The 21509-nt window shown below is 40.3% G+C and overlaps 1 protein-coding gene and 1 long non-coding RNA gene across 3 annotated transcripts in view; one reads left to right on the top strand and one right to left on the bottom strand.

The window, feature by feature from the left end:
- Window positions 1-1196: 1196 nt before the first annotated feature.
- Window positions 1197-15370, top strand: she (Src homology 2 domain containing E). 2 transcript variants are annotated; one of them, XM_088999789.1, is made up of 6 exons: window positions 1197-2072; window positions 3194-3320; window positions 7341-7595; window positions 7808-8123; window positions 9857-9976; window positions 10086-11323. In XM_088999789.1, exons 1-6 carry the CDS (start codon window positions 1623-1625, stop codon window positions 10171-10173), a joined length of 1356 nt encoding a protein of 451 aa, XP_088855915.1. In that variant the 5' UTR covers window positions 1197-1622; the 3' UTR covers window positions 10174-11323. The 2 variants fall into 2 exon arrangements, with proteins under 2 accessions (XP_088855915.1, XP_088855914.1); XM_088999788.1 differs by lacking the exon at window positions 10086-11323 and adding an exon at window positions 13225-15370 and having other exon boundaries at window positions 1198-2072.
- The window catches only part of LOC148896761 (uncharacterized), an 18806-nt gene continuing 575 nt past the window's right edge, over window positions 3279-21509 (bottom strand). Inside the window, exons 2-4 of the long non-coding RNA XR_016115447.1 lie at window positions 19708-19765; window positions 9789-9926; window positions 3279-3416 (exon numbers count right to left, since the gene is read on the bottom strand). This is a non-coding gene — a long non-coding RNA (uncharacterized LOC148896761). The remainder of the gene's footprint in view (window positions 3417-9788; window positions 9927-19707; window positions 19766-21509) is intronic.

The following is a 21509-nucleotide window of genomic DNA, read 5'->3' as shown; positions in this document are numbered from 1 at the left end:
AGAGGAACCCTTTAGTAAGTAATTAACTGCAACAGGAATAACACACGTATTCGTAGAGAAACATGCTCTTAGATGACTAAAAAGTGACTAATTTCTAGGACGGTTTGTATTGTTGACCACTAGATGGCGCAATTTGTTTTGTCGACAAACTAGCACACAGAAGTTCTCATTCAAGTTAAGTGCAATTAAAAAAAGTTTTGTCAAAAATAAAAATGAAAAGTACTACTCTTGAAGAGTCTTTCACGATGTTGTACTTTTATTTTCCACAAGAAAGTATCAAATCAAAAAAGATATATTGTGAAAAGAATAAAATTAATGGATACAAATGTATCAAATGTGTCGAAAATCCTTCTTGACGAAAACAGAACACTTAACAACCAAATGTCGATTAAAAGAAATACGATAAAAACCCTAAATTAAAAACATATATATTCCGACTCAATGCCACAGAAAAAAATACATCTGGAGAAAAATGTTTTTGTTTGTTTTGTCTACTAATCACTCAGAGGCAAATGTAACTTAATCTCTCTTGAATTTATTTTGGATTGGACACCACAGAGAACCAAATCACGTAATGCAGAAATGCAGGGATGAATTGGAAATCCTTATTTTATTTCAATGCGTCCAAGAAACTGAAAGGAAGGTTATCATATGAAATAGATATTATGTACAAAGGAAATGCTAAATAATGAACACGTGTTAGTCGGAGTAAAAATAAACATACAAATAATAATAATAAAAAACACGATTATTCCATATAAATTAATTGATTGGACAACCACGGTTTTACCTTGTTAAATATTATTAATGTTTTACTTTTTCGTTCTTAGCACTGTACCCTATTTTGTTGCATGAGAAGCAAAACAGTAGCAACAGCTGAAATGGAATGGAGCACAATAGAGCAAATTCCAACTGTCATCATAATTATAAAAATATTGTTGAATTGTAATCAGACGAATGTGCTTTCAACGAATACGTCTATGACCTTGTGAATCAAAATTTTAAACTACTTTTGAGTCAGTTTTTTTCCTTCTTATTATTGTACATATGCAGCTCTTGCGTTGAATGTCATTAGGTGGTGCAAGTGGTCTATAACGTTGAGCACTTTCACACCATCCACGCCCATTCAAGATAGGCACGTCCCCTGGAAAAAGGGACGTGGTGGGGTGAGGGTTAACTTCTCAAAAAGTCAGCGCGCAACTTCTCGTGGTGATCTTTTAATCAGTTTCTGTTCGGTGGAGAAGCTCGGCGTAGCGTATCACTTACCGGTAATGGGCTCTTCACTTGGCTCCAGGAAAATCTTCCAATTTTTTCGAGTTTTTGTTTTGGAAAGGCTTCTCTTCAAGCTGAGGGGATAGTTGTGACTTGGGCAGGTGGGGCCCAAATAACCGGTTGATGACAACCAAAGCGCGAAGGGACGAGCATCCATTTGACGAAACTGAAGATTTGAAAGGAACAAGTACAGGTCAAATTCTTCAAAATAACAATTTAAACAAGTATAAAAAGTTGGTTTAAACACATAGCAGCTATTTCTGAGCCGTGCGCAAAATGCGTGCGTAAAGTTGGAGCCACTTCCAAAAAGTCAACTTCATCATCTACCGTTTGGCATTAGCTTGGCAACCATGGCAAAATGGTTCAGAGAGTTTCCTATCAACCTGAAAAACGGTAGCGAACGAGTTCGCTCGGCCTCCGAATCAGGCTCACAAGCACGACACAAACCTCCATTCTCCCGCGACAGCCTGAAGGGAACCTCGCGGAAAGATAACGGAGTGGCTGCTTTACTAGCAGGAAGAAATCGAAAGAATTCGGCCACGGATTTGGGTCGTAACCAAAACACCGGCTCCGCGGGTGGAACTGTGTGGGAAACTTTGACTCCTGGAAAAAATCGCAAGAGCACCTCCAAGGTGGAGGCGCCCGAGGAGAAAGCTCAGGCGAGGACCACCAGCCTGGCTCAGGCTTACATTAGCAGGATGATCAAAGTGGACAAGCAGGACAAGACCCCCAAACTGAACGGGAAAATCGAGCCGACTAAAACCGACCAGGACAATGGACGCTCTGCTATTAATACAACGGTGAGTACATTTATTTTGTTATGTTTGAAACAAAATGTGTTGATACAGGTGGGATGGGGGACCAAAACTCAAACATTAAAGTTTAACAAGGGTTTTGGGGGTGCTTAAAAAACTTGAGATGTAAAATGTGTCATTTGGGCGCCGTATGGTGGCAGTAAACTCACAGTCCCTTCACAATAAGCACCCTTAAGAAATGTGTAATTCTTTAAAAATATATATGTAATATATTTTAAACAACTACTTTGCCTGATCAAGTTTTTTTAGCCTAACGTTGACAAACAATTCAAAATAACATAAACATATAGCATTTTGTGGTATTATACTCCTTTCAGTACTGTACACAAATGGTGCAGCAGCACATGTATACAGACAATATAAGGCTACTCACATGTATACATTCTTTACCCTCAGTTCAATTACGGTGACCAAAAGAGAAGTACAGTAAAGTCTCGTTATATCGATATTCTCGGGAGTCGGAAAAAATATCGATATAACCGGACTATCGATATATCCGATCCTGCGGCATGTAAATTTTCTCCTTGCGTTCATAGAAATAGTATCGTAATAAGCAGTACTATCAATATAACCGATATCGATATAACGAGACTTAACTGTAACTTGACTTTTTATCTCCACTTATATCTTCAAGCGGCCAAATTATCAAACCAGAAGGAGCAGCACAATGTATATTGAACTGAAGCAAAAAAATGCTACAAAAACTCTTTACATTCAATTTAATTGTCATTATTTTGTTTTCTAAAAGCACTACAATAAAAACGGAATACTATTTTTCTCTTATCTTGATTTTTTTACTGTAAAACTGATTCACACACATTGCATTACAGTTTCAATGAGGACATTTCAATTTAGAACTAGTTGCTTGTGCTTCCATTGTAGCTCTGTTCTCATGATGAACTCTGTATCCAATTTCTATCCTGAGCAAAAGTAAACAATATCGTGAACCCTTCATTGTGTTACACTAAACAATACTCGGACCTCTTTACGCCATTATTTCCTTTTTGTCCCCCGTGTGTCTTGTCAAACAATCGAGGATACCCCTAACATCACATACAAACAAGTAAGCGCTGATCTTATCTGCATCTTGTCATTGTGTTTCCCAGCTGATTATCCTGGAGGACTATGCAGACCCTTTCGATGCGGAGAAAACCAAAGAACAGAGGGAGGCGGAGCGAGCTGGAGTGAATGACGGTTACATGGAGCCTTATGACGCCCAGGTGATCATCACAGGTAAGGTTGGATGATCACGGCTACCACTTGTGGTTTGTCGTGTCATCCATGGCCAGCCAGCTACATTCAAATAAGTGCTCGATCCAGAGGGGTTAACTGCAAAATACACACATGGACACACATTGATTTTTAGCATGTAGGGAAGAAGCTGAAGTACTGTATTTTATAAGGCGCACCAGAGTATAAGGCGCACCCCCAATGAATGGTGAATTTTCACATTTTTTCCATGTATAAGGCGCACCGGAATAGAAAGCGAACCTTCAATGTATAATCCCAAAACATGCATGGGATGTTAATAGAACACTAAAATTGTCACTACATATGATTGTGAGTGTTAATGTTCGTTTATGAGTACCACGCGATTGACTGGCAACCAGTTCACACTTATATAGACGTATATACTGTCTCGATATCGGGAAATATGAAAGACTGAGATCAGATATACTTTTCAGTGATTTGGCCCTGCTCTACCTGAATGTGTATGTACCCTATAATCCGGTGTAGAAGGCGCACCAAAAGCCTTGATTTTCTTCAAAAGATCACTTATACTCCAGTGCACCTTATATGTGTAGTCTTATTGAGCCACAACAGGTCTCGCAATTACTGTCAGCAGGCATTGACTCCATTTCCCCCTGTAGTAGTGAGTAACGTCAGCCTCTGCTGTAGCGCGTTCTAATGTAGTGTGCCTTCTATTATAGAAAACGTTTATATATTTTGATATACAGTAATATTTGAAAAACAGTTTTCATTCATTTAAGGTGCGCCTTGCAGTCCGATGCACCGTATACAGTAAAGTCTCGTTATATCGATATCGGATATATTGATAGTCCCGGTTATATCGATACTATTTCTATGCACGCACGGAGAAAATTACATGCAAACAGGGTCGGATATATCGATAGTCCCGGTTATATCGATATTTTTTCGGACTCCCTTGAATATCGATATAACGAGACTTTACTGTATATGAAAAAAGTTTGAAAATACACCATTCAATGGGGGTAATAAGTGTTTGTATGAAAAACACCTGATGGCCAGGATTAATAAACACATTGAAAAATGAAGGTACAATGTCACTTTGCGTGACTTCTTGTGCTGCCTGGAAACAAATTCTGATCAGTGTCTCGCGACTTCACCCATTGGTCAGGATCAATAATTTATGTAATATAATTCAAGCATCCAAACAATAATAACTTACTACTTGACATCAATAAAATTGTTGCTTTTCACAATCTTACACTATCTTTAAAAATCTGTCCAGTAAAAGAGTACAAAACAAATACTGTATTTTCTGGAATATAAGGCGCACCTTCAACTAATGACATATTTTTAAAGTTTTCCATACATAAGGTGCACCGCATTATAAGGGGCACCTTCATTGAATGACATATTTTAAAATGTTTTCCATACATAAGGCGCACTGGATTATGCGGCGAATGGTCAGCTTTAGAAAAAATTTTTTTCTTTTAGGTGCGCCTAATAGTGCAGAAAATACGGTACTTTTATACCGGTGAATTAGCTTTTATGTATACTTGGATTCAATCCACTTGGCATGATCCTTCCGTGGCTTTTATAAAAGAAAGTCGGTGCCAAAAGGGGAGCTGCGGCCTGCGCGGACGCTAACTTCCATCCCCTTTGTCGGTTGCTACGGCAACAATATGGCGAAGGGACAATGGGCGCAGCTTCCTCTTCCAACTTCCTGTCTCCTACCTCTGTTTCCTTTGCCCCATTCTCTTGATATAGGAAGCTGCCCGCACCGCGCACATACACACACTTAACGTGTTAACAGAATGTCACAATCCATTCAGCCCACCCCAAAAACAGCCCCCCCGACCGCCATGACTTCCCAGCAGTCAGGAAGTAGGCTGCCGAGCCTTCCAATCTGAAGCAGCGCTGACCTTTTTTCCTGTACCTCCATTGTTTGCGCTCACAATAGAGCAGACACATAGACGACCTGTCGGCCCCGCATAGAAACACAAGTCGCATTCCGTCGTGTGACATGGCGCAGGATGCCGTAAGTCATTTTATCTCTGTCACTGGGACAAAGAGGTCCCCGCGCCGTGTTTGTTTACGCAGAATCACTTCATTTTTGGATGCGTTTGTTTGCTTAAAGGACAACCGACGTCTCCGGACGAGTTGTGTCCATAATTTGTAAAATGGCTTCAAATGACTTCTATTGAGCGTATTTTACAAAGATTCCACCACATATAGCTAGTCCGTACGTGAAGTCATGAAAGGACCGCCCCCTGACCGTAAAAAAGACGCATTGTAGCGTCCTTCCATCACGTCAATGTGTTTAGCTGTACATGTTTGGTCTAAGAACCGTGTTGCACCCAAAAGCCGCCAGAAGAGGTAGTCCAAGCTCCATATAAGGAATTTATCAGCCTGTGGAAGCGGAGGTGGCCACTGGAGGTCACCATTTTCTGCCTCTTTTCTGGTGATCCATTGTTGCCTCAATGTTGCCTCAAAATGGCATGGAATAAATTCTTTAATCGATTGCAAACATGTATGCTTTCCTCTTCAGAACTATTTGAATCATATTCATAACTGGATGTGTAACAAGAAAGCATATTCTCCGAATCTGAAGCCATTGTTTGGATTCTCCAGCAATGCAAGATGTCTTGGCGTGACGTCACGAACTGGGGGCGGGACTTTCTGAAAATGCCCAACTCGCAGCTTAATGTTTTTGCAGATTTTGGACACTTTAAGTCATTTTTATTGGTGTTTTGCATTTGACTAAAAATATCATACTGCGTGTTTTGAGTATTTTAGATGCTATCAAACATTTTTCTGATGTCAGTTAAAAAACAAAAAAGTGACGTTGGTTGTCCTTTAAATACGCCGTCAATCTCTTGAAAGGAGATAGTGACAGGTCTGCTTCAAAGTTGAAGAGGAGTTTTAACGCTCAGCATGGAAATGTTAAGTGTACTTGGAAATAAACAAAAGGAGGACTTTAGACAAAAACAATCTAATTTTTGGATGTGTCTTCAACCTTTCGAAATGGAAAATTGATCATTTACATCTCCATTTATCTATTACTATCATAAGCTCACAAAATACTAGCACACATTCATTACGATAAAACTGGTCAATGTTAAATTTTGATGATTTTTGTATGTCCAAAAACATATTTTTCATGGCGATTTTCAAAAAATTTCAAAAATTTAATAATAATAATTTTAAAAAATATCATTATAATATTTTTTTAAAATAATAATTGTTTGTTTTTAAGATTGGCCTAGCTGGCGCAATACGGATTCTACCAGTAATTTCCTGGCGAGGATATTTAACTCATTCACTAGCGTATGAAATGTGTCCACTCCAGTGCCAGGGTTTTTGTCATTTTCACTCAAATTGCAGGACACAAAGAATATTGACTTTTCGGACTTTAGGACTGGACTGACCTGGTTTGTGATGATTCCATTGACGTATTAAAACTCACTTCGGTTAAAGCATCATTTGGCTTTTTGCTAGCAAAATAAGCATCCGGTAGTGAGAAATTTACGGAACTTCCGTCAGCACTGACGGAATGTCAAGGTAGCAAGGTAGTATTAACTCATTCACTGCCAGCATATGTATAAAAATGTGTCCACTCCAGTACCAGGGTTTTTGTCATTTCCACTCCAATTACAGGACCCACAAGATATTGAGTTTTAGAACTACATAAACATTAAATGCAGTGTAACAAACCTGAGACTCTCTTCTTTCATCTTAAAAAAATCGTTCATTCCTAAGTTATTTGTGTATGGAGTTATCTGAGCTTGAAATGAGGGCAGCTATACACAAGACAAATGTTATCCCCTCGTGGTCTGACCAGCGCTTTAACCAACCCAACCGAATTCGGGAATAGTGCTCCACGTCATGCTTTTCAATTCCTGAATAAATTCGGGAATGGCAGTGAAAGAGTTAAGATTGACGGATTTTACCAAGCGTAATTTCCTAGCCATGATATTGAATCCGTTGCTAACCTAACCACAGCAATCAAGTAGAAGCGTAAACACCGGGGGTAATGTTTTCCAGAGGTCCGCCGCCGGGGCTCCAAAGACCTTCTCAAAGTATGCGTGCTGCTCGACCCAGGCCAGGCGGCCGCCAAGGTAGAGGAGGGGAGGCCACCGCCGCCCAACATCTACGATACGCCGTACGAAGGCAGACTGGAGGGCGACAGCGAGGGTGTGTGGATCCCCGTCACGCGGCCGGAGTCTGACATCCGTCCGGCCGCCGAGTACGAGCTACCATGGGAGTGGAGGAAGGAGGACATTGTTCGAGCGCTGTCAGGTAGGCGGCCACGCTGGTGACGAGGCTGGGCGGTCGCTCGTGGAAGGAAGGGTGTCATGGTCTTTATTTGTACAGTCATATCATGACTGTACTATCATGACAATCTGTTTGTTTTACGCAGGAAGCTAAACAATCCCGTTGAACGACTCTCCGCACATGTGTTGACTTTCCTGATGGAGTTTTATTGATATTCTGTCTGTGGCTTCCTGCAGCCCAGTTCGAGGCAGTGGATTGTTCACCCGCAAAAGAGATCGGCCGTCAGCAGCAGCAGCAAACTCTGAGGCAGAAGAACTGGACCCACAAAACCCTGGTGTCCACCTCTTCATCTTCTTCCTCCTCCTCGCCCTCTTTCCCCTCGTCACCCATTCTCAAGCTTTCCCCGATAACAACCTCGTCGCCGGCATTCCCCACCCTGAGAATCTCACCCTCTTCCAACCCCAACAAACCTCCCTCTCCTACCTCACCGAACGCCCCACTGGATGGGGATTTGGTCAAAGTGGATCCCAGCCTCTCACTGGACAAGCAGAGGTGAGAAGGGAGTCTTAAATTTATCCTCATAAACATCGATTTAGTGAACGAAATAAGTTGTCAGCACACTGCAGTTTACATACTTTTATACAGACTTTTTCCAAAATAGAACGGCGAGGTTATACGACACAAAAAGTCTAGGTTTTATTTCAGGGTATTGCCAAAGTACATCCAATGTGTATGAAACAGCTCATAACATCACATTTTCAAGTGAACCAAAGTCTTTAAACATGTGACGGTCTTAACATGTGTCTTATATTGGAATGCATTTACCACTAAGCAAAGCGCTAAGACAAGAGAGTTGTCTATGCTAGTAAAACAAACTATTTTGTTTCTGAATAAGAAAGGTAGTACTGGTGCACAGACGGACGGCCGAATGCAACAAAAACAGTAAATGACAGAAACATTAGAGCGCTAGAAAGAAATAATAATAATAATAATAATAATAATAATAATAATAATAATAATAATAATAATAACAATACATTTCATTTATAAGCGCCTTTCAAAACTCTCAAGGTCACTTTACAGTCACAGGATACGTTTTGCAGCGGATGAGCAGCGGCAGCCACACGCGCCAGCGTTCACTCAACCCGGAAGTAACTCAAATAGATGGAAAGCTAGCTAGTTAGCTGGCTAATAGGTAGCTAATAATAATAACAATAATGCATTTCATTTATAAGCGCCTTTCAAAACTCTCAAGGTCACTTTAGAGTCACAGGATAAGTTAGATAGCTATCTTGCTAGCTATCTAACCAGCTAGCTAGGTAGCTAGCTAGCTATACAGATAGATAGACAGCTACATAGCTAATAGATAATACATGAGACCACAAAGATAGTTCATAATTATAAATCCAAAATATGGGAAACTTGTCACTGTTGATCACTTTCTCTCTTTATTTATTGACTAATTTACATATCTTTACATGTTGATTGGTTGTCTATCTCAAGGCCCCATGTGGCTAAAAGATTAGCATTTATGCTAAGTTTCGCGCATTTCGACTCTTTAATCCTGTGTTATTTAAGTTATTCACTGCCATTCCCGAATAAATTTGTGAATAGAAAATATGACGTAAAGCGCCATTCCCGAATTTGTTTTTATCATTCATGGGTGCTGATAAAGCGCTGGCTATGGTCTCTGGCAATGTTTTTTTCTTTTCCACAAGGGGGCAGCATCCCCCCCCCCCCCCCCCCCCCCGTTTTCCTTGTTAGTGCTTTGTTCCAGCTTCACCTGTTGTTAATGCGCTATATAAACCAATATGTATGTATTGCATTGTATTTTGGACATCTGCCCTAATTTAAAGCTCATATAACTCCAGACCCATATAAGTTAGGAATTAACTCTTTTTCTCATGAAAGAAGAGAGTCTAAGGTTTATAATGCTGTATTGAATGTTTATGTAGTCCTAAAACTCAATATTATGTAGGTCCTGCAATTTGGCGGGGTACATAGCGTGTTAGCATTTGTTACTATCCGAATGATAATTTGCTCCCCGCTAAGCGCAATGCCGCCTGCTTATGTATGTGGCTCGAAGGCTGAACTTGTTATCAAAACCACATTCATTGCATTTGTAGGCCTCTGTGGACTTATTTCATGTGTCTGTTTTCCGATTTGACCGCCTCAAATTAGCTTGTGACGATCTACAGTAATTTGTGTCGACTTTACCTCAAAGCGTCTTCTTGACTTTGTCTCCATATGTCGCTGCGTTGTGTCTCGTCCACGTCCTCTGCAAGCTGGTACCATGGCGGTGTGAGTCGGCAGCAGGCTGAGGCTCAGCTGCAGCGCTGCAGGGAAGCTAGCTTCCTGGTGAGAGACAGCGAATCAGGAACAAGCAAGTACTCCATTGCTCTCAAGTGAGTGACCGAATGTGCGTGGACGTGACATGCAGTCATTTGTCCTCTTGTCTTGTTTTAGCAATCTTGTCATGATTAGTCTTCTTTTCCTTTTGGCTTTTCCCCTCAGGGGTCGCCACAGCGAATCAATGTCCTCCATCTATCCCGGTTTTGTGCATCCTCTTCTCTCACACCAGCTACCTTCATGTCCTCTTTGACCACATCCATAAACCTCCTCTTCGGTCTTCCTCTCGGTCTCCTGCCTGGCAGTTCAAGGCTCAGCATCCTTCTCCCGATATCGTCACTCTCTCTCTCTCCTCTGGACATGTCTAAACCATCTCAGTCTGGCCTCTAATATGAGTTGTCCCTCTAAGGACCTCATTGTTGATCCTATCCAACCTGGTCACTCCCAAAGAAAACCTCAACATCTTCAGCTCTGCTACCTCCAGCTCTGCTTCCTGTCTTTTCTTGTCATGATTAGTACTGTGCGTCAATTTAAGTTTAGCATGGACATGAATGGCATTTTTCCAGATTAATGCGATTCCAAATCAAGGTTTACGTCCCATTCGAACTCATTCACTGCCATTCACAAATTTGTTCAGGAATTGAAAATATGACGGAGAGAGAGCCATTTCCAATTTTTTTCTGGTTTTGCTTTTTCATGCTTGGATGCCGATAAAGCGCTGGTCAGACCTCTGGCAATGTATTTTCCTTTCCAGGAGGGTTCAGCATTTACCTTTTGTCCATGTTCGCGCTTTGTTGGACTTCAGATGTTGTTAAAGCACTATATAAATCAACATGTATGTATTATATTGTACTTTGTACAGTCACTCCCATTTCAAGCTCAAATAACTGTAGACCAGTGGTCTCAAACTCGCGGCCCCCAAAATAATATTTTGCGGCCCGCCTTGATATGAAAGATTAATGTTAGTGCGGCCCGCATGATTGATACAAATGAAACTTGTGTGTGAGGCTGAACAAGTAGGCAAGAGAAGCCACGTTTAGAACAGTTCATGTTCAATATTTTATTTATGTTTAGAAAGCTAAAGGTTAAAGAATTACAGACATTTGAAACTTTATTAAATTAGTTTAAATTAAATTAGTTTTCCTGTGGTTTTCTCAGTCGTCTGTATCTGCCTTGTGATCATTATAATTATTTTATTTATTTATTACTGGTTAATGTATTTTTTATTCATTTTTTCATTTAATTCCTTTTTTGTGTGTTAAAAATAAAGATTTTGAAAACATTGGAATGTTTTATCTATGTTTTTCTTGTGGAAATCATGATGCGGCCCAGACTCTGCCTCCAGCGGCCCCCGGGTAAATTGAGTTTGAGACCCTGCTCTAGACCCATATAATTTAGGATTTAACTCTTCCGAAAACTCAATATTCTGTGGGTCCTGGAATTCAAGTGACAATGACAAAAACCCTGGCACTGGAGTGGAGACATTTTTGCACGTCTGGCAGTGAATGACTTAAGAGATAAAAATGTAGTTAACCCACTCTCAACATAACTAGATTTGTTAATAGAATGTTAAGCCCCTCTAACCCAAAACACCACAAAAAGCAGAGCATGATTATGCTAATATGCTCGTAGGAGACTTCCTGCTTCATTGAGAATGATGTAATATGACAGGACATTTTTTCTTGGGCAGGGAGACACTTGAATAGTGACTCCACTGACAGAAAAAAAACAATGAAAAATTAATCCTTCAGTTTCATCGTCATGAATGTACATTTGCTCTTTAGACTTGCAGCCAACTCCATATTTTATACATGCTTAAAACAAAAGTGGCTAAAAGATGAACATTTTAAAATCTGTTGACAAAACAGAGAATAAGGAAATATGACAGGAGTGTCCTGTTTTGGATTCAGATTTAATTATGCAGAAGTTAAGAAGAGAAGGGCAATTGATGTTTAAAAAAATGGGGGGAAATGGGGAGTGCTGTGTTTGTGTACGCTTGCTTATTAATTAACTCATTCACTGCCAGACGATGTGCAAAAATGTGTCCACTACAGTGCCAGGGTTTTTGTCATTTTCACTCAAATTGCAGGACCCATAGAATATTGAGTTTTAGGACGACATAAACATACAATACAGCGTTAGAAACCTGTGACTCTGATCTTTCATCAGAAAAAATAGTTAATTCTTAAATTATAAGGGCCTGGAGCTTGAAATTGGGGCGTCTGTACAAAATACAATACATACATATTGATTTATGCAGTGCTGTAACAACAGCTGAAGCTGTAACAAAGCACTAAAATGGACACAAGGCAAATGCTGCCCCTTTGTGGAAGCAAAACAAAAATTGCCAGAGGTTTGAACAGCGCATGATCGGCACCCCTCACAAGAAAAATCAAAACCCAAACAAATTTGGGAATGGCGCTCAACGTCATCACACTTTAATTCCAATTAATTTGGACCAGTTTAATGTGAACTTGTAAACTACATGCGGTAGTGGCATGCGGCTGAAAATTCTGCCTTTGGACGACTCGTTCGATGAATTTGGACACAACCAATTTATGCGCTCAATGGCCTCTTCTGACACTGACAATCCGCGCTCTTGTCTTGGTCATTTTGCATTGTGGCGCCACAAAACATTATTTCCCGATAAATGTTGATACACGCAACGGCCAATAGTGTGAGGTGCAATGGGGAGTCATCAGCTATTTTATTTATTTATTTATTTCAATTATCCTGTCATGTGTCCGGCAGCTTTGTAATTCCTGAACATTAATCCAATTTTATTGTATTTTATTTGATTGTATTCTATTGCATTTTATTGTATTTTTTAATTTACATTTAATGAATTTTTTTGCATTTACTGTATTTATTTTAACAAATAATAATAATAATAATACATTTCATTTCATTTCGTTTCAAGTTCCTTTCAAAACGATTGACCTTTTTTTAATCTCTTTGTGTGCAAGTAAAACGAGCGGTTGCCGATTGCAGATTAAATCTATCTATAAACCCAGAACTGACCTCACCTGAAAGCTGAGCCATTATATGTGCGTGAGTGTGTGAGTGTGTATACGGCTCAGTGCACATTTGTTATATGCTGCTCATTCATTTGAGAGTCCACACCATTAACCCCCTTAACACACCCACTGAACCTATTTGCCACTGCACACCATCAGTTAACCTGGGATAGATAACAGCAAGTGATTTAAATTTCCATACCCAGGTCTAGCTTATATATCACTGTACTCCATTTCTCCCATTTCTCCTTTTGAGCTGACAATATCGCATTCTTGCCGTTTATCAGGACCAGTCAGAGTTGCGTGCACATCATTGTGGCCCAAACGAAGAGCAGCAAAGGCCTGGGCTACACTTTGGATCAAAGTAGCTGCGTGTTCACCAGCATTCCCGAGCTGGTGCATCATTACTGCACACACAGACTTCCCTTCACCGGGGCGGAGCACATGACCCTGCAGCACGCCGTTCAAAGGTCAAATTTTTTTTAACATGCGGGATATGTGTGAGTAAAGATGTGCTGCTGAAGAATGTCCTGTTTACCATTTTTTGGGGGGGATGGCGAGGTGGTAGAAATTATTTGGAAAAAGGAATGAGATGAGCATGTAGAAGAGTAAATTACGTTGACACCTAAGTCAGGAGGAACTCAACTTTCTATCAATAAAAACCTTGTATGTTCCTCGTGTTAAGAACTGTGGACAAGCTTAATGTCTCCTCCATTTCTTCAAAGAAGTCATTTTGTTCCGAAAGTTCCTGAAACTTTGAGCCAGTGAACATTTTAATAATGTACCTTATACCATTTAACTCATTCACTGCCATTAACAAATTTATTCGTGAATTGAAAATTGTGACGTGGAGCGCCATTCCCGAATTTGTTCAGGTTTTGTTTATTCTTGCGGGGGCCCCGATAAAGTGCTGGCCAGATCTCTGGCAGTGTTTTTTTCAGCTTCCACGAGGGGCAGCATTTCCCTTTTGTCCATGTTAGCACTTTGTTCCAGCTCCAGCTGTTGTTCAAGCCCTATATAAACCAATACGCATGTATTGCATTGTATTTTGGACAGCCACCCTCATTTCAAGCTCATATAACTCCAGACCCATATAACTTTGGAATTAACTCTTTTTCTCATGAAAGAAGAGAGTGTAAGGTTTCTTACGCTGCATCGCATGTTTATGTTGTCCGAAAACTCTATATCTTATGGGTCCTGGAATTCCAGTGTCAATGACAAAACCCCTGGTGATGGAGTGGACACATTTTTGCATGTCTGGCAGTCCTCCCTGATTCTATAAACACTGGCATAAATAGATGAAAAAAAAACATAATTTTTTAAAAATAAATAATAAAAATAAAATAAACACTGGCATAATTAGATGAAAAAAGTAACATAATTTGTTTGTTAAAATTCATAAATACAAAAAATAAAATAAAATTGGATCTATTTTGAGAATTACTACATTGTGCTTCTTATCGTGAAACCAAAAAGTACACGTGCATTTACAACAGAACATCTAAAGCCAAAATCCCCTTAAAGTCAACCCTGATTCCAGCACCCCCCCAAAAAAACATCGGACCAATCAGTAAATCATCACCTGTGCCAGAAAGGTTTTTGCTAAAAAAAATTGTCCTTGTGTTAACTAAAACATTGTATATCAAAAGTACTAGAGGTCTCGGTACTCCATATCTGTGAATACTCAAAGAGGGAGTACATATAGATATGAGGATTTATTTTAAGTAAATAAGAGCGCTGAATAAACCTAATCGGGTAACAAACAGCCCTACCGCAACTTAAGAACTGTGACTTTTCCAGTCCGCTTTAGAGATCAAGCACAATGCCAGACAATTAGGCTGGCTTTATTAGATCAATACAAGTGATTGGAGTATAGCCATTCGTTCATCCGCGGCTGTCAGTCAGCCTATTGATCCATCTTGAAAATTAGTATCATTTGCCAGCCAATCTGTTTTTCAAGACAAAGTGCTTTAGTGGTGATTAGATGCCCAGGGAGGAAGGTAATGCAGGCTTGTGGGGGGGGGGGGGGGGGTGTCTGTCTTAATGTTGCGAGTCAGCAAAATTGTCAAAGAACGCTGAGGTGTGCACATAAATGCACTGCGACGATCTAAACATTTGCCTTTTTTTATTAAAAAAGTGCCTCCTGTGCCTTTTCATGAATTTCAATGTTTAAAGTACTCTTAGAACCAAACTACATTTATAGAAACATTGTTATGATATATTTTGAGCAATTGGTGGATGATATTTTTTGGGGCTTATGATTTTTCTTCCCCTATGTTTTTCATAGCGGACCAGTTTACATGCTCTCACAGGCCTTCTCTGCCTTCACTGATGCATGCATGAAGTGACTGAGTATTTTATTACCCCACAATCAAAGTGACTGCTGTATTATTCTTGTTGTATGCATGTATCCAATAAATAAAATGACATTTGTGATAGTGTCTTATTCATAGACAAGTGAAAATTGACAAATGGCACCATTAAACTGTGTGTGTAATCAATTACAGACAAACGTATTTTCTGGACTATAAAGTGCATCGGATTATAAAGATCACCTTCAATGAATGGCATAAAAAAAAAAAAAAACTCCAAATATAAAGCGGACTGGATTATAAAGCACGTGGTCAGCTTTTGAAAAAAATTGAAGGCGGTTAAGTCATCAGAACAGAAACGTCCAAAGTAACAAATAAGGTGTGCCTTATAGTGCAGAAATACAGCACTTGCAATACATGACGTGCCATTCCGGACAAAATTCAGGATTTACACAGACACACATACACTTTTGAAACCCTGTCATACACAATAATTATTTTTTTGCCACTCATATACACAACTGAAATATCCTCATACACAATACTGAACTTTTTTATACTCATATACACTGCTGAAAAGTTGTCATATGTACTCTAGAAAATTCGGACTGAAACGACACTGATACTAATTAAAACGTCTCATTTTCTGTTGCTTATTGAAACATTGGATTGAATTGGATTAGAATGGATTGGATTAGCCTTTATTAGTCTTTTAGTGGAGAAATTCACATTTCACAGCAGCAAAGTTATGAAAGTAAGAGGAAAGGAAAGGAAGTAGAAAAACCAAATACAGAAGCTCCTGTAAAGGCAGCTACTCTTGCGGCGATATTTTGAAGTAAAAATAAATAAATAACAAATAATGCAACAACATAAAAAACACAGTCATTCAATCTGAAACACTTTCTGCACGAAGCAGTTCTCGATAAAAAAAGAGGATCAAAGCCTCCTATTCACCAGTGGATCTGGGACGTCATGGTGAAATGTGCAAGTCGACTACAAGCTAAATATTGAAAGCAAACACAAAACTGTAGCATCCACTGATGAAAAGAGATTGTCTCACATCTCCTGCCCCACATAAATCCTCTTCAATTCCAAGCCACGACATTTCCACATACGCATTGGCGTTCTGCGCTGACGCTCCTTTCTTCTCTTCATTCAAAAAAAAATGTGTTCACGTGGGTTTATGTTAGAGGGAATACTAATGCGTCTCCGAGTTATATCCTTAAACATGTTTACATGAAATATATGCATGAACACATATTTGCACCATTTCAAACCATATCTGCATTCATGTAAACATACAAGTAAACCCAGGTTTGCATGACTGTCTCAGCTATGTGTGTGTGTAGAAAAGAGAGCGGGATTACCGGGTTGCCATGGCGATTAGTGAGAGTGAGGTCGGGCCATCTCTTCAGGGAGGGAGGAGAGAGACAGACCGCGATGTATAAAAGCAGCTATGAATAACCGGGACTTGTGTAGCGATGCATGTTGGCAATAGCGACATGGCATGTGATGTCAAAGCTCGGCCAGGAATTATCTTTTTTTAGGATGCAATTGGACTGGAGTGCCTTGAATTTGAGGTCAAAGATATGTAAATATATGTCAGATGTTCAGGTACATATGCGCTACTGTCGGCCGCCGTTCCTCCGCACCCCATGGGCCAGTCGCGAGTCTCGAACGTTACGCAAGAGCAGACACCACGGAGCATCACCTCTCCTACCATCTGTGTAATGCGTTGTGGTCAGCCCGCCTAATTAAAAGCCACAAAGTAGGTCACAGTAAACAAGAGGCCCCCCCACGGGAATAGACCATACCATTTATTCCTTCCTCAGTCCAGTGAATTTGCACACTGTGCTCAGATTGTATTGCGACTCTCATCTGCATTAGTTATTGTTTCGAATGGTTTAAAGATGCAAACTATGAAACGGGACTGTGGTGACAAGTGAATCAAGAACTGGACAACCGAGTCAGACCTGTTCATCACTCTGCAACTGTTTGTGTCAGGAACCATATTTGGTCATTTAAAGACTTGAAAGTAAACTCGGAAATGTCATGATTTGCAAGATGGTGATGGTGGACCCCTAAAAATCAGGCAGGAGGGAGGAGCAGGGTGTAATTGACAAATTGTATTCGATGAAGTCAGCAGGAACAAAATCTCAAACAACAAAGTCATCAGAACAGAAATGTCCAAAGTAGCAAACAAAACCACGAGTAAAACATGCCAAGAGGAAATAACCCTGACAGGGTGAAACAAACAATGACCTGACACTGAATGGTCGTGCCGGGAGTCCTTTTAACTGCCACTAATTAAAACGAGCAACACATGTGCAGCTGCAAGCGAGGCCGTACAGTGCCACCCGTTGGTCGCAAACTGAAACATGACAGGAAAATTCTTGTCAAATATCAGAGGCGTGCAAAGGAAGGTTGCCGAGGCACCCCAAGCATCCATCCCACACCCCTTCAACATCTGTCAACCATAAGTTAACTTATCATTGTTAACTGCCATTCACAAATTTATTCAGGAATTGAAAATATGACGTAGAGCGCCATTCCTGAATTTCTTTGCATTTTGTTTTGTTCTTATTTGGGTGCCAATAAAGCACTGGCCATGGCCTGTGGCAATGTTTTTTCCCTTCCACAAGGGTGCAGCATTTCCCTTTTTTCCATGTTAGCGCTTTGTTCCAGCTTCCGCTGTTGTTAAAGCGCTATATAAACCACTATGTATGCATTACCTTGTATTTTGGACCGCCACCTTCATTTCCAGATCATATAACTCCAGACCCATATAATTTTGAAATTATATGGAATTAACTCTTTTTTTCTGATGAAAGAAGAGAGTCTAAGGTTTCTTATGCTGCATTGAATGTTTACATAGTCCGAAAACTCAATATTCTATGGGACCTGGAATTCGAGTGACAATGACAAAAACCCTGGAGTAGACACATTTTTGCACGTTTGGCAGTGAATGAGTTAATAAAGAGCATCATCATCTGAAGATGGAGGTTACTGATTCGCTGTGGCGACCCCTTGAAGGAAAAAGCCGAAAGGAAAAGAAGAAGAAGATCATTCATAGGTGTATGTCAGTGGGACCAAATCTTTTTTTGGGGGGGCGGGGGTTGTGATTGGTTCATGGCACAACTGGTATTTCAGAGACAGTGATATTCGGTTAAGAGAGGAGCGCAAATGCAGGGCATCGATACATATGTGGAACTCTCGCGGCTTGGATTTGAAGCGGATTTATTTGGGACAGGAGATGTGAGACAATCTCTTTTTGTCAATGGATGGTACAGCTTCGTGTTTACTTTCAAAGTGCTTGTAGCAGACATATTTCACCATGACGTCCGCTGAGCCACTGGTGAAAAGGATGCTTTGATCCTCTCCTCTTTCATGTAGAACTGCTTCATGCAATAAAGAGGGTGCAAAAAGTGCTGAAGTTGAAGACTGTCTCTGTTATTTTTGTTGTCACATTATTTCTTATTTTGTTTTTGACGTCAAGATGGCACCGTGAGAGTAGCTGCCTTTACAGCAGCTCCTGTACTTTGTTTTGCCTGCTGTAAAATGTACATTTCTCCACTGTGAGACAAATAAAGGCTCATTTCATCTAATATTGCCATTTGGGAAATACACTACTTTAAAACCGGCACCTGTTGGTTGGTGGTGAGAAGTCGGGATGCCGATGAATAATCAGAAATCCTGTACATATGTGACAAATATACCGCACAACAAATAAAACATTTACAGTATCTGTGTGGCCTTGTACAAAATAGCTCTCAGATCATGACTGGGTTGACTGTAGTTAGTAAATCGGCTGCACATCACAAAGTTGGAACTAGTTTTTGCATGCGTCAACCTCCCTTTGTATGAATGCTGTCAATCAACCTATAATAGTACATTAATGAACCCACTCAGGATAATGGCTGCTATTTACTTTCATAAACTGAGCGATTAGATTGATACAAGGCAAAACGGACGGAGTGACAGCGAGGGAAGAAAAAGGGACAGAACGGAGGAGTGCAAAAGAAGGAGCAGGAGGGACTGGGGGAAGACAAGCACTCGTGAGGGACCCAGCTTTTAAATAATTCAGCGAGAAACTCACAGCAGCACTCAGTGTGGAGGAGGAGCACTGTCAGGTCAGCTCATTCAACGCACGGGAGAGGGCAACAGGGAAGGAAGTGTGGATAAAGATAGCACGAGAAGGGAAGACATGACTGCGAAAGCGTGGCCATAGACACACACAGGCATGCAAATGTGCATGTGTGACCATCCATATGTGTGTATGCACGATGCAAGTAATTTAACAGTCAAGGTGATACAGGTCGCATAACTCCTGTAGATTTTCTGATTCATTTTCATCACCACGGCAACCGCCTCCCCCCACTCTTCTTCCTCTTTCCGGCACTTTGTTGTCTTTTTACACCCATCTATCATTCGTTCCGCATGGATCTCATTCTGACTCACCAATGACTTGCTTTGGGAACACCACCTTATTCAGCCTCCTCATAATGCACGTCAGTAACTGTTAAGAGCAAAAGGGCAAGTGAAAAGGGGAATTAGCTGGAGGACAAAACAGAACGAATTCTTTTGAAGAATTAAAAGACAACCGACAGGTCCGGACAAGTTGTGTCCATAATTTGTAAAATCACTTCAAATGACTTCTACTGAGCACATTTTACAAAGATTCCACCGCATATAGCTATATATTATGTTTTAAAACTCGCACTGAATATTCAGGAAGTCTTGTTTTTGAGTTGATGACAATCCCCTAAGTGATGTCACAGAGGGAACGCCCCTGACTGAGAAAGCGACACACAATGCATTTTGGGTACTTTGTTTGGTCTGAAAACATCGTGTTGATGGCGAAATTAGAAGAACTACATAAATAACGCGATGGTGAATCCTTATGTGTCGCAGCCAATTGCGGTAACATGCGTAAAGGTGTAAGTTTGCACAAATTCCGAGCGGACAAATCAGCCCATTTCCAACAGCGCTTTTGCGCCATCTTGTGCATTTTCTGGGTGCTACATTGGAATACAGATGGCTCGAATTGATACGGAAGGACTTCTTTAATCGATTGCAAACATTTATGCTTTCCTCTTCAGAACTATTTGAATCATATTCATAAATGGATGATTAACAAGAAATCACCTTCTCCGAATCTGAACTGTCTGAAGCCATTGTTTTGATTCTGGAGAAAGGCAGTGTGTGACCAATAGTGATGTCACGAACAAGGGGGCGGGACTCTCTGAATCTGCCCAGTTCCAACGTCATTTCGTGTCAGTTTTGGGACACTTTAAGTCCTTTTTATTGGTGTTTTGCATTTGACTAAAAATATCAGCCTGCGTGTTTTGGGTATTTTAGATGCTATAAAACGTTTTTCTGATGTCAGTTAGGAAAAATGGTGTCGGTTGTCCTTTAATATTCAATACATTTTTAGACATAATCTTCCTTTTGTTCGCAGATTAGATCTCATCTCCTACTGTGTGGATTCATAAAATGCAGGAAAAAGTAAGTGCAGTGGTGCTTTCGGTCAGGCTGGTCTGGCCATCGGTGTTCGCAGGTTACTGTATGCCCGATGGGCCTGAGGTTTTGGTGACCATATTTTTCCAGTTATACGAAACAGGGATCTGTATGCTGCAATGGCGGGCCGTGCATGTCACTCCTAGGCCTTCAGTAGTGCTATGTCTGAATCAATCAGCTGGGAGTGTCGTGTGATATTACAACACGTCTACTGGAGGATGCCATTGGCCAGGAAATAATTTATAAAATAAAAATAAATTTAAGAAATATTGTCATTAAACTGATTTTTTTATTGTGAACGTGTGGATTCATGATCACCTCATGAAATTAATAGTATTTGCTATGAGCAATATTATTTACTAGCTGCGGAACTGTCCAACCTTTCTTAATCATGTCCATCTATTCTTGAAAAGTACATTTTGAAAATGGTTTTAACAGTACATCTGCAACCAAAACAATTTCTTCTCCTCCTTCAGTCATTATGGATCAACAAAACCACTATTTAAACAACACAACAATATGCCGGTCCCAAGCCCGGATAAATACAGAGGGTTGTGTCAGGAAGGGCATCCGGCGTAAAAGCTTGCCTGTGACGAGTCAATCATAGTTTGCGAAAATTCTTTTGTTTCCAGCGTCTGCAAGCAGGCCTTGGGTGGCAGATTCGAAATTTGATTGGATAAAGCAACATGTTCATTGAGACTTATTGTCTGCTTCATGGCTTGCAGAACTCGATTTCTAACCCC

Source organism: Hippocampus bargibanti, linkage group LG06 (genome assembly GCF_051943395.1).
Source record: "Hippocampus bargibanti isolate YZ-2025 linkage group LG06, ASM5194339v1, whole genome shotgun sequence".
In the NCBI taxonomy this organism is placed as follows: domain Eukaryota; kingdom Metazoa; phylum Chordata; class Actinopteri; order Syngnathiformes; family Syngnathidae; genus Hippocampus; species Hippocampus bargibanti.
Note: the sequence above shows the minus strand (reverse complement) of the source record. Positions and strands in the feature narration are given on the sequence as shown.

Excerpts from the sequence above, each read along its gene's own strand:
- she (XM_088999788.1), top strand. The coding sequence starts at position 1,623 with ATGGCAAAATGGTTCAGAGAGTTTCCTATCAACCTGAAAAACGGTAGC. Across the intron at positions 2,073-3,193 it reads GCTCTGCTATTAATACAACG|CTGATTATCCTGGAGGACTA; the intron begins GTGAGTACATTT and ends TGTGTTTCCCAG. Across the intron at positions 7,596-7,807 it reads CATTGTTCGAGCGCTGTCAG|CCCAGTTCGAGGCAGTGGAT; the intron begins GTAGGCGGCCAC and ends GGCTTCCTGCAG.